The sequence below is a fragment of the Girardinichthys multiradiatus genome, chromosome 4, assembly GCF_021462225.1.
Source record: "Girardinichthys multiradiatus isolate DD_20200921_A chromosome 4, DD_fGirMul_XY1, whole genome shotgun sequence".
NCBI lineage: Eukaryota > Metazoa > Chordata > Actinopteri > Cyprinodontiformes > Goodeidae > Girardinichthys > Girardinichthys multiradiatus.
This window is the reverse complement of record NC_061797.1, coordinates 17308905-17324421: the sequence shown is the minus strand read 5'-3', so window position 1 is coordinate 17324421 and position 15517 is coordinate 17308905. Positions and strand designations below refer to the sequence as shown.

Below are 15517 nucleotides of genomic sequence, written 5' to 3'. Positions count from 1 at the left end.
GCTTACAGTAGGCCACAAGAGGTCCTGTTTGCAATTTGCCAAAAGCCATATGGGATGCAGCAAACATAGCAGAGGATGCTCTGGTTGGACGAGACAAAACGTAACTTTTTAGTCTACATGCAAAATTCTATGTAGGAAGAAAACTGAAAACTAACGCTAGCACATCACATTGAATACACCATCCCCACATTGAAAAATGTTGGCAGCATCATGCTGTGGGGATAATCTTCTTTAAAAGAGACTTGGAAACTGGTCAGAGTCGATTGGCAGATGGATGGAGCTAAATGGGTAAACCTGGAAGAAAACCTGCAAGAGGCAGCAAAAGATCTGAGATTGAGGCAGAGGTTCACCCGCCAGCAGAGCAACAACCTTAAACATGGAACTACAATGGAATGGTTTATATCAAAGCATATAAATGTGTTGCAATGATCTAGTCAAAGTCTGGACTTAGACCTAATTTGGAATCTGCTGCAGGACTTAAAAATGTCTGTACAATCCTGTTGTCCAATCTGAGTATGAGCTATTTCAAAAAGAAGAATGGGCAAACATTTCAGGCTCTGGTTGTGTATAGCTGGTTGAGACAGACCTTAACAGACTTGCAGTTGAAACTGCAGCACAGTGTGACTGTGCCCTTTTAAGATAATTATTTGTAGAAATCATGAAAATCATGTAATTATTTTAATTCCAATCCATTGTTTACTTCCTATTGGTCTGTCACATAGCATCCTTATAAAATACACTGAGGTTTGTAGTTGTACTGTATAAAAGGGTTAAGGGCTAGGATTATTTTTGCCAGACGATGTTTATGAACTCACTGCAGCACTGTGTCATGATGAATGAACCTCTAAGCACAATAAAGAGGATTTCCAGTTTCAAAGTTACATTTCAATATAAGATATAAATACAGCTGACAATGAATGGTCTGTTTGTATTCTCCTCACTCTGCTTAGCAGGTCTAAGTTGAAAAGCCAGATGTGGTCAGATGTCAGGTCCTATAGCCACACCAGAGGATTTCCAAAACCTCTAATGTCAGACTATCACAAGAAAAATAGCACATGCCACAATGTGCACTGAAGCATGCTTTACAGGATAAGGGATGGCATTAAACTGTGGGGCAACCTTATTATACTCACTGGTAACTAAAGGAAATCTCCTTTGCCAGATTTGACAGAGGGGTCCGTGAAGCATGGTCTTCTTAAAAGGATGTAACTAATTAAGAGCCCTGCCGTCAATCCAAATATTAGTGTTACAAGGCCAACACACTGACCCCTATAGGACACTGTTGCTACACACACACATTCAGAACACACACCAAGCACAAGAACAAGCTGGAGCAATGCACATTCAGCTCAAACACAGCACTGACTGCCCTTACTTTCAGTGTGCTTGTGTACTGTGGAGTCTTTGCTTATATGTCCAGAGAGCAACCACAGGAGGATGGAAGGTCTTCAGTTACCAAACAGTGCACAATCACAGCATCGTTACACTCCCCAGAGTGTTGTGTCAGACCAGATGTGGAAAATAATGGTCATTTCTGAACTTGTTCCTGACATACAAATGATCCTCAACAAACTGAGTTGGAATGTGGAGGAAATCGAAAGTGGGATGGATGTAAGATAAGATGGGGGGGGAGGGTGAGCAGAGCTGTGTTGGATTCTTTACCTCTCTCACACTGGGCCCCGGTGAAGCCGTACGTACAAACACATCTGTTAGGAGCCACACACCTTCCTCCATTCAGGCAGCCATTTTCACAAACCGCTGAGGAAGAAAAGAGACACAGACCTGAGACAACATGAAGACCATGAGCTAAATCTCACTTAGTTTCTGCTAATATTTTCTGTCCCAAAATATTGATTTTAAATCAAACTTTCATCAATGATTGTGAACATTTGTGCAATGAAGATTAACTTTGTTTTCTAATTTTGGGACATGATTTGGTCCTGTATCCCTGAAGGGAAGTAACTCTTCAAACCTAAACATTTAATGAGTAAATCAGCTGTTTGGTAAGCTTAATCTTTTTCCAGCATCTCTGCGATTTATGGGGGAACTAGATAGTTTATTCCTTTTTTACAAATGCAAGCAATATTTGCACAGTTGGTTTTAGGCTTTGAATACGAGACCACGGTTTTATTTATAAGGTGCAGAGTACAGTGAAATTGAGGATCCCAATGTTTGCACAACTAAAGCTTCATTCCCAGCAAAACTGTTTTTAGTTTATTGTCTGTTTTGATGTTGCTGATATTTTAACTGGTGTTTACAGAGTTTACAGTGTTTTTAAAAACTACTATTTATATTCACATTATACATGGGATAACAAAGTCATTTCTTTAAACCGGATCATTGGCTAAATAATTCCACCAGGTCGATACTTTTATCAGCAATGTCCACGCCTTTGTGGTGCCTTACACTGTGCATGGTTTGTCTTTTTTCTTTTTTAACCTGTTTTCTGATATTGCTTTTATCATGAGCAGGAAACTGGCTTTCTATTGGTTGAAAAGCACCTTTGGTAAACTTGGGTATACCAAATCTCTGTATTAATGCTAATACTGGCATTTAGCAAACTCCCTCCCTAACTTATTGTAAGTGAAAATTGTTTCAGGACATTAGGTTCTAATCTTTGTTTTTTGCAAATGATGTGGTTCTGTTAAAATCTTTAAGTTGTGACCTGTGATGTGCACTGCAGCGGTTTGGAGATTAGAGTAAGCTTCTCTAACTTCTCAGTCTTTTCTTCAAGTGGAGAAGTTCCAGTACCTTCGTGTCTTGTTTACAATTTATATTAAGATGGAGCAGGTGTAGGTTAGATAGATTGGGGCATCATCTGCTGTAATATGTCCATTGGTTTGACCTGTTGTGGTGAAGTAAGAGCTGAACCAAGCTCAGCTCTCAATTTATCAGTCTTTCTATGTTCCAACTCTCATCTACAGGTGTTGGACAATGAAACTGAAATACCTGTAATTTTAGTGTGGGAGGTTTCATGGCTAAATTGGATCAGCCTGGTAGCCAGTCTTCATTGATTGAACATTGCACCAGTAAGAGCAGAGTGTGAAGGTTCAATTAGCAGGGTAAGAGCACAGTTTTGCTCAAAATATTGAAATGCACACAACATTATGGGTGACATACCAGAGTTCAAAAGAGGACAAATTGTTGGTGCACGTCTTGCTGGCGCATCTGTGACCAAGACAGCAAGTCTTTGTGATGTATCAAGAGCCACGGTATCCAGGGTAATGTCAGCATAGCACCAAGAAGGACGAACCACATCCAACAAGATTAACTGTGGACGCAAGAGGAAGCTGTCTGAAAGGGATGTTCGGGTGCTAACCCTGATTGTATCCAAAAACATAAAACCACAGCTGCCCAAATCACGGCAGAATTAAATGTGCACCTCAACTCTCCTGTTTCCACCAGAACTGTCCGTCGGGAGCTCCACAGGGTCAATATACACGACCGGGCTGCTATAGCCAAACCTTTGGTCACTCATGCCAATGCCAAACGTCGGTTTTAATGGTGCAAGGAGCACAAATCTTGGGCTGTGGACAATGTGAAACATGTATTGTTCTCTGATGAGTCCACCTTTACTGTTTTCCCCACATCTGGGAGAGTTACGGCGTGGAGAAGCCCCAAAGAAGCGTACCACCCAGACTGTTGCATGCCCAGAGTGAAGCATGGGGGTGGATCAGTGATGGTTTGGGCTGCCATATCATGGCATTTCCTTGGCTCAATACTTGTTCTAGATGGGCGCGTCACTGCCAAGGACTACCGAACCATTCTTGAGGACCATGTGCATCCAATGGTTCAAACATTGTATCCTGAAGGCGGTGCCGTGTATCAGGATGACAATGCACCAATACACACAGCAAGACTGGTGAAAGATTGGTTTGATGAACATGAAAGTGAAGTTGAACATCTCCCATGGCCTGCACAGTCTAAATATTATTGAGCCACTTTGGGGTGTTTTGGAGGAGCGAATCAGGAAACGATTTCCTTCACCAGTATCACGTAGTGACCTGGCCTCTATCCTGCAAGAAGAATGGCTTATAATCCCTCTGACCACTGTGCAGGACTTGTATATGTCATTCCCAAGACGAATTGACGTTCTATTGGCCGCAAAAAGAGGCCCTACACCATACTAATAAATTATTGTGGTCTAAAACCAGGTGTTTCAGTTTCATTGTCCAACCCCTGTATGGTATAATATCGTATCAGATATGGATCATGACCAAAAGAACAAGATCCTGGATGCAAAATTATCTGAACTAGCATGATGAGGGCTGTCAGAGGATCCGTTTGATGTGCTTCAGGCTGATCAAAAATACTTCAGGGTTCATCTCTTTGGGGGTTTTCCCCAGGCATATTCTATTGGGGAAGATGTGGGGGACTCACGCAGAATATGCTGGAGGAACTATACATCCCTTCTAGAGTGGAAACGCCTTGGAGTCCCCCAGACTGAGCTATAAAGTATTGCTGGAGAGAGGAGAATATCAGCTTGTTGTTCCTGTTCATGTACAAGCTAGTTAACACTGCAGTATAGTCTAGTAGTGATAGAAAGTTAGAAAAATAATGTTTTAAAAATGTCATAAGGCCTTTCATAAGTAACACCAAGTCTTAGAACCATTTATGACCTGTTTACTGATTTTGCCATTTTAGCAGATAAACAGATTACTGCTCTGTCATTTCAACACTGGTGTTGATACAGCCATTTAATATGCGTGATTAATAAACACTTTGTCCAGCAATGAGTCATGAATGGGCAGAAATAACTTTGACTACTGCTCCGCAGATAGCATGTCGCTGTTATCAGATTAATAAATGCTAGGTCCCTCACTTGTAAAAAAATTCCGTTTTATGTGCCTGGGATCCTGTGGTTGCCAAAATGAGCATTATGATGTAGAAGTCTGTAAAATATTACCTTAATCCTCTATTAATTTAATAACTCAGTAACTGGATTAGTTTCAGTTCAAAATACAGCACCATTCACAATCAAGTCGTAGATTGGTAAATTAATAACGCGCAGTTATCTGTGATTGACAAGTCATTACTTGACAGGCATGCACTCTGGTCTTAGTCTCTTTAGCGTCTCTTCTTTCCTGAATTTCCAATAAATCAGTAGCAACAGCCAAAACACCAATACCACAGCTTTAACACTACCATCCACAAGCCAGTGGGTGTCACCCCCAGCGTTTACGCCCATATTTTGAGTGAAGCTGTTGGTTTAGGTTAATCATAGAAATAGATGTCCTAATCACTAAGCAGAGGTTTGATAGCAACCTTTGTCTGGAAGAAATAGGAAGTATTTCCAGTGAACACTGAAGGTACAAAGGTATCCTCACGTTGACCACAGTGGTTTCCAACGTAGCCCTTCTGACACTGACAGCTGTCCTCTGCACACGTTCCCCCGTTCATACACCTAATATTACAGTGCTGGACTGTGGGTTGAACAAAGATGGAAACACACATTCAAACCAATGTTGGAGCTGGTTACAGATTACTCAAACACATAATACTTTGGAAGATGTTTACAACACAAACAAAATTCACTCTAAACAATTTCTCAACAGTTGAGCTCAGATATATTTCCCAGGAAACTTTTCCTGTTTAAACATATGAGCGCACTGGTTTGAAGTGCTGGGAGCTGTGAGAGAGAAAGACAGAGGAGATGTTGACTGTGGATATCTTCCAAAACACACAACCACAGATAGTCCACTCACACACATACACACTCAAAACAGCCCACGAGATTGGCTGCGCTTCCAAAACGTGATTACTACAATCTGGAGGCAGTGTCATGGATATGTCCCAGGGATTCTTTGACCTAGTATCAGTTTGCCATACTAGTTAGTGTTACTCATGATGGGGGAAAGAGAAATGCCAAATTTTTTACAGCTAAGACACATAGCTTAGCAACACTGCATATTTTTGTCATGTATACAGGGGTTGGACAATGAAACTAAAACACCTGTCATTTTAGTGTGGGAGGTTTCATGGCTAAATTGGACCAGCCTGGTAGCCAGTCTTCATTGATTGCACATTGCACCAGTAAGAGCAGAGTGTGAAGGTTCAATTATCAGGGTAAGAGCACAGTTTTGCTCAAAATATTGAAATGCACACGACATTATGGGTGACATACCAGAGTTCAAAAGAGGACAAATTGTTGGTGCACGTCTTGCTGGCGCATCTGTGACCAAGACAGCAAGTCTTTGTGATGTATCAAGAGCCACGGTATCCAGGGTAATGTCAGCATACCACCAAGGACGAACCACATCCAACAGGATTAACTGTGGACGCAAGAGGAAGCTGTCTGAAAGGGATGTTCGGGTGCTAACCCGGATTGTATCCAAAAAACATAAAACCACGGCTGCCCAAATCATGGCAGAATTAAATGTGCACCTCAACTCTCCTATTTCCACCAGAACTGTCCGTCGGGAGCTCCACAGGGTCAATATACACGGCCGGGCTTCCAAACCTTTGGTCACTCATGCCAATGCCAAACGTCGGTTTCAATGGTGCAAGGAGCGCAAATCTTGGGCTGTGGACAATGTGAAACATGTATTGTTCTCTGATGAGTCCACCTTTACTGTTTTCCCCACATCTGGGAGAGTTACGGTGTGGAGAAGCCCCAAAGAAGCGTACCACCCAGACTGTTGCATGTCCAGAGTGAAGCATGGGGGTGGATCAGTGATGATTTGGGCTGCCATATCATGGCATTCCCTTGGCCCAATACTTGTGCTAGATGGGCGCGTCACTGCCAAGGACTACCGAACCATTCTTGAGGACCATGTGCATCCAATGGTTCAAACATTGTATCCTGAAGGCGGTGACGTGTATCAGGATGACAATGCACCAATACACACTGCAAGACTGGTGAAAGATTGGTTTGATGAACATGAAAGTGAAGTTGAACATCTCCCATGGCCTGCACAGTCACCAGATCTAAATATTATTGAGCCACTTTGGGGTGTTTTGGAGGAGCGAGTCAGGAAACGATTTCCTCCACCAGTATCACGTAGTGACCTGGCCACTATCCTGCAAGAAGAATGGCTTAAAATCCCTCTGACCACTGTGCAGGACTTGTATATGTCATTCCCAAGACGAATTGACGTTCTATTGGCCGCAAAAAGAGGCCCTACACCATACTAATAAATTATTGTGGTCTAAAACCAGGTGTTTCAGTTTCATTGTCCAACCCCTGTACATTCTTACTGATTGTGAGTTGATTAAATGCTTTCTTACAGCTATTTCATCAAAACGAAAATGTAAAGATAAGGGTGGGGTTTGGATTGAGTCCTTTAAAATGCATTCCATGCTTATCTATTGGCAAAGAGCCTATTAAACCCTGACCAGTGCACTATATATAATAAAACAACTTATCATACTTCAATGAAGTCAGAAAAACATGAGTTGGGAAAGAAGAGTTACTGAATGACCTGACTTGGATCCACAGGTTGGGGCAATCTGTCCATTGGGGCAGGTGCACATGTTGGGTCTGGAGCAGAAACCATCTCCGCATGAACTCCGGCAGATTGCTGAAAATAAGAACATGGCACTTGGTCATACAACATGGAAATGTCCTCTGTCGGGTAAAAGACAAAATGTTGGTGGAATTTAAAGCTGTAGCGCCAGGATTTGTCTTCATTATGTGTGTGAGAAAATTCATGTTATGTGTCTGCTGCTTGTCAAACTGTCGACTCCAGGTTTTAAATTTCTGCTAAGAATTTTACTTGGTGCAACTCGGACCATGATCTCAACCCCAGACTGAACTTCCACTTGTAAAATCTCAAGAAGGATCTAAAAAACATCATTTAAAATTGACAAAGTACACCTGGCAACAGTGCTGAGTTATTTTCTGCTTTGAGTTTCGTTGCCATAAATCTGTGCCAGCGAGTGTTTTTAGTTGTCACTGTCTGTTCATTTGTTCCTTTTCTCCCCAGACTGTTTCTGGCAAGGTCCACTGCTCCCAGCTGCTGTCAGGTGAAGTCCTGCCACTGACCCCTTCTCTATGAATGCCACACCGAACTCATGTCGTTAGAGCTGGGACCGGCATCCCGCCAGCCAAACAGCAAGAGCTCAGTCGCACAATTCTTCTGTCTCCTCACTGAAATACCGGGAGATGAAGGAGGAAAAGCAAATAATGGGTAGACTCAACCTGGGACAACATCAGAATACTACAGTAAATGAGCTAAATTCATGACCACTGTTTAAAACTCCACAGCTGTGTTATTTCCAGTTAGTCCATTAAGCAGAGCACATTAACAAACACCAGGCAAAAAATTAAAGCATCAAGATACAGCCTGCCTTAGCCATATCACAGGCAAAAGAAAAAAGTCTTTGTATTAATAAACATGAATTTCTGTTCCTATTATTTTTTTTATGTTCTTTTCCTGGGACATAAAACAAAAACATGAGGCTGTGTTCTTGTGTCTGTTCAGCGTCAACAAAATAAAACAAATTCTTCAAAAACTGCCAACCTTTTTTCCTTCTAAAAGCTTACAGATGATTACAAATATAACAAACAGATGAAATGGAAATTACCTGGAGGAAATCAAATGTTTTCAACACCTTCTAGCAAAATCTAAATTATTTTCTTTCCCAGAGGACTGATCTCTATCATGTTTTACAGATCTTATAGTTCCATGTTTTCACCAAGCAGAGTCTCTCCTTTTCAAGCCTGGTTCCAGTTGTCAGTGTGGTTTTGGGAAGCAGAAACTTTTTTTAAAGCTTTTTGTTAGCTTGAAACATTTACTTTAAATTTATACTTATAGTTATGGTGACACAGCGACATACCAAGCACCTATACTCTATCTGCTGTCTTTATTCTCCATAAGCAATTATTGCTCTCATTTACTTTACAATTTCCTTTCCCATATCTGGCTTTTTTGGTAATTTGTGTTTTTTGTATCACTGCTCTTTCCTGTCACCATCCAGTTAAAACAGATGGGCAAATTTCCTGAGTCTGGTTCTGCTGAGAGTCTTTTCCCATTAAACTGGACTATTAGTTTTCCTTTTATCTGCAAATCTGTGCATGCTCAAGACAAGGCATTGCATCGATAAAAAAGATCTGCATTGAAGGAATCAGCTTACAACAGGACCATATTTAATTAGATTTTAATTTAACCTTCTTGCAGAAATTTTGTTGTGAGCTAGTCCTGCAACAGTAACCTGAAGTGAACTGAATTGTGAACAGTTAGACTGAAAATTCTCTCAATGAACCAACAAAGCAATGATGAGGTAAGCAGAATATGAGATCATTCAAATATATCAGTTTGTTAACAAGAAAACAAGAAAGTAAAACTAACATAAATCAAATCTGGACGCTTGGCAATCAAATCTGACTTTTTAAACATAGTATTTTACCTAAAAACATAATGCTTGTCAAGCTCTGAAAGGTCCATGTTCCACAGCTTTTGCTTGTATTACCTTTTTTTCTGAGGCTTTTCTGAGTTCTGAGGCTGCCACCTATAAACTAAAGTCTTCTCCACTAATGTCATCTTGTATAACATTAGATATGTAAATCAGATTAAGAAGGTTGTTCTAATTTGTGAATGCAATCAATATTTGAATAATTTAATGTTTGCTTTACTGTCTATCTTTTATAAACCAGGAAGTGTTTTTAAACTTTACCAAAGAGACTGAAACAGTGGTGGCACCAAACGTGTGACAGCAAGGGGAGGCGGTGACCCCCACAATGACAACCACTCCATCCACACAGTGTTAAATGCATACTATTAATATGAATTAAATTTAAAACATGAGATGAAATGAGTTGCAACATTGTTATCTTGCTTCGTTAATGCTTATGTTGTTTTTTTTTTAATCACTTTTAATTGTCACACGCCACCTGCACACCTAGAAATCTGACAGAAGAATAATACCACTCCTGATATTCTCTTGTGACTTTCGTTTTGGTGTGCCCCTCAAGTATTATCAACCTGCCCTCCCCTTTCATCATCCAGTCGCCCCTGGTGGCTGCCCTGATAGGAGCACAATTTACTCTGCACTGCAATACACCGCTCATGTTGCTGTTCTAGATTTTATTCAATACAATCTACTTCATCATCTTCTCATGAAATTTGCTGACTGCTAAGCCAAAGAATGTTGAGCTAACCGACTTTTGCAGTGCTGCTGATTATTGACTGAAACACATGCGGTTGAATCGATCCAATCGTAAAGCAGGACTTAAGGGTTTTTCCTGTCTTGACATTTTGAAACAAAGACCAGTACGTTGTGGGAGGTCATACTTACGAACAATGCACTGGTTTCCTCCTGTAAGAGTCTTCCAGCCTGGGCAGCAGTAGGCACTGTTTCTGGAGCCGCACACATTTGGTCTGTGGAACATATAGTGTCAGAAGGTCACATGAATGTCACTAAGTTCAAACCTGTCAATGCATTAGGTTTATATTGTCCTAAATTACTCTTTATTGAATAAAGGTAACTGCTACCTTAAGATTTGGATTTGTGACAAAGCAACACCAGGAGAATGGCAACTCTCCTGGGATTCAGCTCACCTTCATCTCAGTTAAAACTATTTTTTAGAAATGAGCTGGAAAAGCAAACATGATGTTTTTCCTTCCCACAAGATGCTAGAAAATAAGGTTTCTCCTGATATCTCGTGCAAATGCACCCAAGTACAACAGTTGCCTTTAAATTTCTCAGACTGTTCTTTTTTTGAGATCAGACTACGACATTAAAAAGCAGAGATTTCCCTTTACTTTTGAGTTCTGAATAAGAAACTTTATAAAACTGAAGCCCTGCGTTCCTATTAAACCAGTTTTTTTTGTTGTTGACGCTATGAATTATGATGTAAACCAGGGATGAGATACAACTTTTTTCTCTAACAAACAGCGCACATTAAATTAGGTTTAATCAAATCTGATCAAATCTTTTCCAGGCCAATATCCATTTCTTGTCCTCACTGAGGTTTGACATGTTGATTTCAACTTATTTCTGTTCCTAAAGACTGCAAAAAATAAAAGAACATATGTTCTGTAGGTTCCTTGAAAGAGGTATGGTTTTGAATTCAACAGAAAATGAAAAAATATGCCCATTTATGCATTAAAGCATGCATCCCAAACAATTATTTCATGTTTATTATTCTCAAAAAAGTGCCTTAAAGTACATGCTACTGGTTGAAGAGTTTGTTTATAGGAAATGGTGCAAATTCAGAGTTTTGATTCTCTTGATAAATAGGAAAACAAAATCAAAACTATCAGTACCTATCAGGATACTCTGATTTCATTTCTATACAACCCCTTTAAATTTTTGTGTTTTACATAGTTGAACTTAACTTTGTTCTTTCACAAACTTCCTTAGTGGTTTTATTTTGCAAAGTATAAGTGCACATGGTATGTGTTGTGTGGTTTATATGTTAAAACTAGATGCACCAGTCAAGTTACCATTTACCCTTTTATCAACTCTTTCTTTCCAGTTTATTAAATCATTCAAAACTATGAACTTCCAAGAATTTCGGTCTATAAACGGATCAAGTTAGCGCAAGTATTTTGATGCATTTTTTGATATTAAGAAAAATTTGATACACGTTTGGGCCATTCATAAGTCTTGTAATTACTTCATTTTCTGTCAAATTCAAAACTAGCGTCTCGTTCAAATGACCTGCAGCACATTTATTTTTATTTTATGTGGGACAGTCCTCAGAAGTAATGGGAGCTGGTCATAATTGGAATTAGCAGGTCAGACCTCAAAATCGGAAATTGTTATTGGCAGGGAAAAGCCTGATTGGTGCATCTCTAGGTAAAACCTCAGAATTTACTGTAATTAACTGTACTTGTGGGTAAATATCCTCCTGACATGAAAAAATCTGAACCAACCCGCCACCTACAGGCCTGAACCTTGTCAGCATGTGGGAACTGAGCCTACACTGATCCAGAATGGGAGATGTGCATCGAAACTCTAGAACAAATCCATGAGGTACATAATGAATTCGCTCGGGTGTTTGAAACAGTGGTAAGTCAGCGTGACACAGTACGCAGGCTGAATGCACTTCCTGCCTTTGAAACCAGATGTTGCGACAGATTAACATTAACCATGATAAATAAAAATGCCTGCAGAGAAAGCGCATTGAGCTGTTTGCTATCTGACCTCCATCAGCTGTTTGCTGTCATCACTGGACACTTTCATTTGTTCTTTTCTTTATTGTTTTCCTTCTGTCTGTCACTTTTCTCTCTCTCTCTCACACACACACACACACACACACACACACAAACACACACACACACGCCACACAACCTCTCCAGCAGTGACCCACTGTGAACAGCTGCAGATGTGATTTATCCACAACTGGGGTGTGGTGTATTTGGCTAAACACACACACACACACACACACACACACACACACACACACACACACCCCCCTCCTCTTTCTGCCACAGCCACGCAAGACCAATGGCCTTCTTTGTTTGGAAGTAATTTATTATTGCAGTCAGCAGGAATGTGGTATTCCTGCCAGTATTTAATTACTAAACTTTGCTCCAAACTTCCCATCACACACAATGTCGCTCATGAGTCTCAGCATGCCTTATTAAAAGACACACACACAGAAATCTGTCTTGGTCTACATTGTTCCTTAAAGATCAGGACAGAAGGTAAAGACACCTGCTCCAGGGTCCAAAATCAGACTAAAATTATGTTAATCTGAATAAGAAAATGAAAAGAAAAGACAGCCAGATTACCCTCTTAGGACATCCGTTCCCCCTCTCCTCTTAGCCCTGTTGGCTCTGGTGTCCGTGTGCCTGGTCACCGGTTCGCCGTCTTCGGTGTCAACCTCCTTTGCAGCGCTTCCGAGCTCCCCAAAGAGCGACAGCAAGGCCAGCAGAGCCACGGCCAACTGCAGCAGCCGTTCTGCACGCTTTCTGCCCGGCATGTCCTCTCTAAAGAGCGCAACTCCAGTGCTCGGTGAAATAATAAAAACAAAACTCAAGTAGTTTCCCAGCACTGTCGGACCTCCGCGGTCTGGATTCAAAGCTGAAAAACATTATAAAATAAATACATGAATAATGTAAAGAAACTAATGAAAAAGAGACAGATAATTAATGCGCAATAAATACAATTAACTTATACTCTCACTTTTCTAACTAAAAACAAATCTAAGTATGTTGGTAGGGTACTTTACCTTGTCTCCACAGAAGGAGATTCGCCTGGGACCCGACTCAAGACTGCTTCACTCTTACTTGCAGGTAACAGCAGAATAAACGTTCTGAGCAGAAAAACTGCGTAGAGTAAAAGTCACTCTAAGCTTTCGCCTGCAGTTGCTATGAGTGGGTGCGCATTGTAATGTTTGGAGACTCCTCATGCGCCTGTAGCTGAGAGTTGTTTTTTGCACTGGTAAGTCGGAGGAGCGGATGCATTCCAGAAGATGGGAATGGTGAAACTCTGTGTGACTCTCCCTCTCTCTCAGCAAAGAGTTTTCTTCATCCCTGCTCTGCTCAACTTTCCCCAAAACATTTTTTTGTCTTGTGCTCTGTTCTCGCGATACAAAAGCAAAGTGAGTGAGTTCATGAATGCACTGAAAACTGCACCATAGTTTAACTGCCACAGTGAGGTATGGATTCAATTTCTCCCAGTGACAAGACAAAAATCATTTTTAGCTTAAATATGAGATAGGGAAATCAGAATTATAGTCATCTTCAATAAATTAGAATGTTATTGAAACCTTCCCTACCAGGGCTGTTTTCTGCAGATTTCAACCCTGGTATTGTCACGGTTTACTTGATATCGGACCCCAGAATGCAGACGAGCAGGCAGCGTGATGGTAAGTGAAAAAAGGTTTAATTACAAAAACTCACACTCAGCAGGAGGTAGGAACAAAACAAACGGGCAGGCAAGACAGGCATGGCATGATCAAAAAAATACAAGACTTGGTTAGAGAACAAGACATGAGCATGAGAGATGTCTCCGCGACGACTAACAGAACAGGTGTGAATATATGGCGTGAAAACCAGGTGAGGCAAGGAGAAAGATTAACTTGAAGCAGGTGAACCGAATAAACTTAATTAACAGAACAAAACGTGACTGGAGCAAAACAGAGACTCTTGAACGCAAACTAGAAAAACATGAAGCAAAAGCATAACCAGATCCGAAAACCAAACTTGACAAAACATGAACAAGACGACAAAACAAAAGCATGACCAGGAAAATAAACAGAAACATGATTCAAAACTTGAACAGGGAAAAACATAAGGAAAAAACCCGAAACCAAAAACCAAACAACCCCAAATCCCCAAATCATGACAGAACCCCCCCCCCCCCGAGGTGGGGGCCTCGGTAGGAGGGCCAGAAACGAAAACAGAGTTCAGGCGGGGGGCCTCGGTAGGAGAGCCAGAAACAAAAACAGAGTTCAGGCAGGGGGCCTCGGTAGGAGGGCCAGAAAGAAAAACAGAGTTCAGGCAGGGGGCCTCGGTAGGAGGGCCAGAAATAAAAACAGAGTTCAGGCGGGGGGCCTCGGTAGGAGGGCCAGAAACAAAAACAGAGTTCAGGCGGGGGGCCTCGGTAGGAGGGCCAGAAACAAAAACAGAGTTCAGGCGGGGGGCCTCGGTAGGAGGGCCAGAAACAAAAACAGAGTTCAGGCGGGCGACCTCATCCCGAGCAGGCACATAGTTCAGGCGGGCGACCTCGTCCCGAGCAAGCACAGAGTTCAGGCGGGCGACCCGACCTGCACCAAAGACGTGGAGGCCGACAGAAGCGTAGAGAAAGTGGCGGCCTGTGACGGGAAACTGCAGGTAGATCAGGAGGCCGACTGAGCAGAGTAGAGGACCTCCCAGAAACTCTGTGGAACCCCAGAGGCGTGGAGTCTGGCGAACCCTCAGAGGCTGTAGCAGAGCCTGGCGAACCCCCAGCTCTGGGTTCAAAGGCCTGAACGAGGACAAAACGTTCCTTAAACCCCTCAAGAACAGGGTTCAGCGGTGCTTCCTCCTTGAACCCCTCATCACAGGGTTCAGAAGCCAGAACAAGGACCAGTTCCTCACTGAACCCCTGCAGACTAGGAACAGGGGCCGAGGCGTCGGCAGGACCCTCAGTGACGTGCGCAGAGGCTGACTTAGGGTCAGGCTGTGGTGGGTCAGGCTGTGGTGGACCTGACATGGGCTGCTCTGCGGCAGCGCTCTGGAGACCTGACGTGGGCTGCTCTGCGGCGGCGCTCTGGAGACCTGACGGGGGCTGCTCTGCGGCAGCGCTCTGGAGACCTGACGTGGGCTGCTCTGCGGCGGCGCTCTGGAGACCTGACTGGGCTGCTCTGCATCAGCACTCCTGTGGCTTGGTGTGGATGAAGGAGGATGGCAGTAAAACAACCTTACTGCCGTTTCATACTCCATCTCTATCTGCCTTTTCCTCTCCATCAGCTCAGGAGAGGAATACAGGAGAGCAGTCGTCCTGAGGATCTTTATTTGGCTTGCAGTGAACCTCAAGCGCTGCTCCAGCTCGGCAGGTGTTGCCCCTAAACACCGGGCTGGAACGAGCGCAGACGGCATGGGCGGAGGTGCAGCGAGCCTGGGAGACAGTGCTGTGGCAGACG

The 15517-nt window shown here is 42.3% G+C and overlaps 1 protein-coding gene across 1 annotated transcript in view; it reads right to left on the bottom strand.

The window, feature by feature from the left end:
- fbn1 (fibrillin 1) overlaps nucleotides 1–13369 on the bottom strand; it is a 101161-nt gene extending 87792 nt beyond the window's left edge. Inside the window, exons 1-6 of the mRNA XM_047362738.1 lie at nucleotides 13121–13369; nucleotides 12681–12972; nucleotides 10237–10319; nucleotides 7422–7520; nucleotides 5328–5423; nucleotides 1663–1758 (exon numbers count right to left, since the gene is read on the bottom strand). Of these exons, the coding sequence (XP_047218694.1) occupies nucleotides 1663–1758; nucleotides 5328–5423; nucleotides 7422–7520; nucleotides 10237–10319; nucleotides 12681–12871 (565 nt within the window). The 5' untranslated portion in view covers nucleotides 12872–12972; nucleotides 13121–13369. The remainder of the gene's footprint in view (nucleotides 1–1662; nucleotides 1759–5327; nucleotides 5424–7421; nucleotides 7521–10236; nucleotides 10320–12680; nucleotides 12973–13120) is intronic.
- Nucleotides 13370–15517: the final 2148 nt, after the last annotated feature.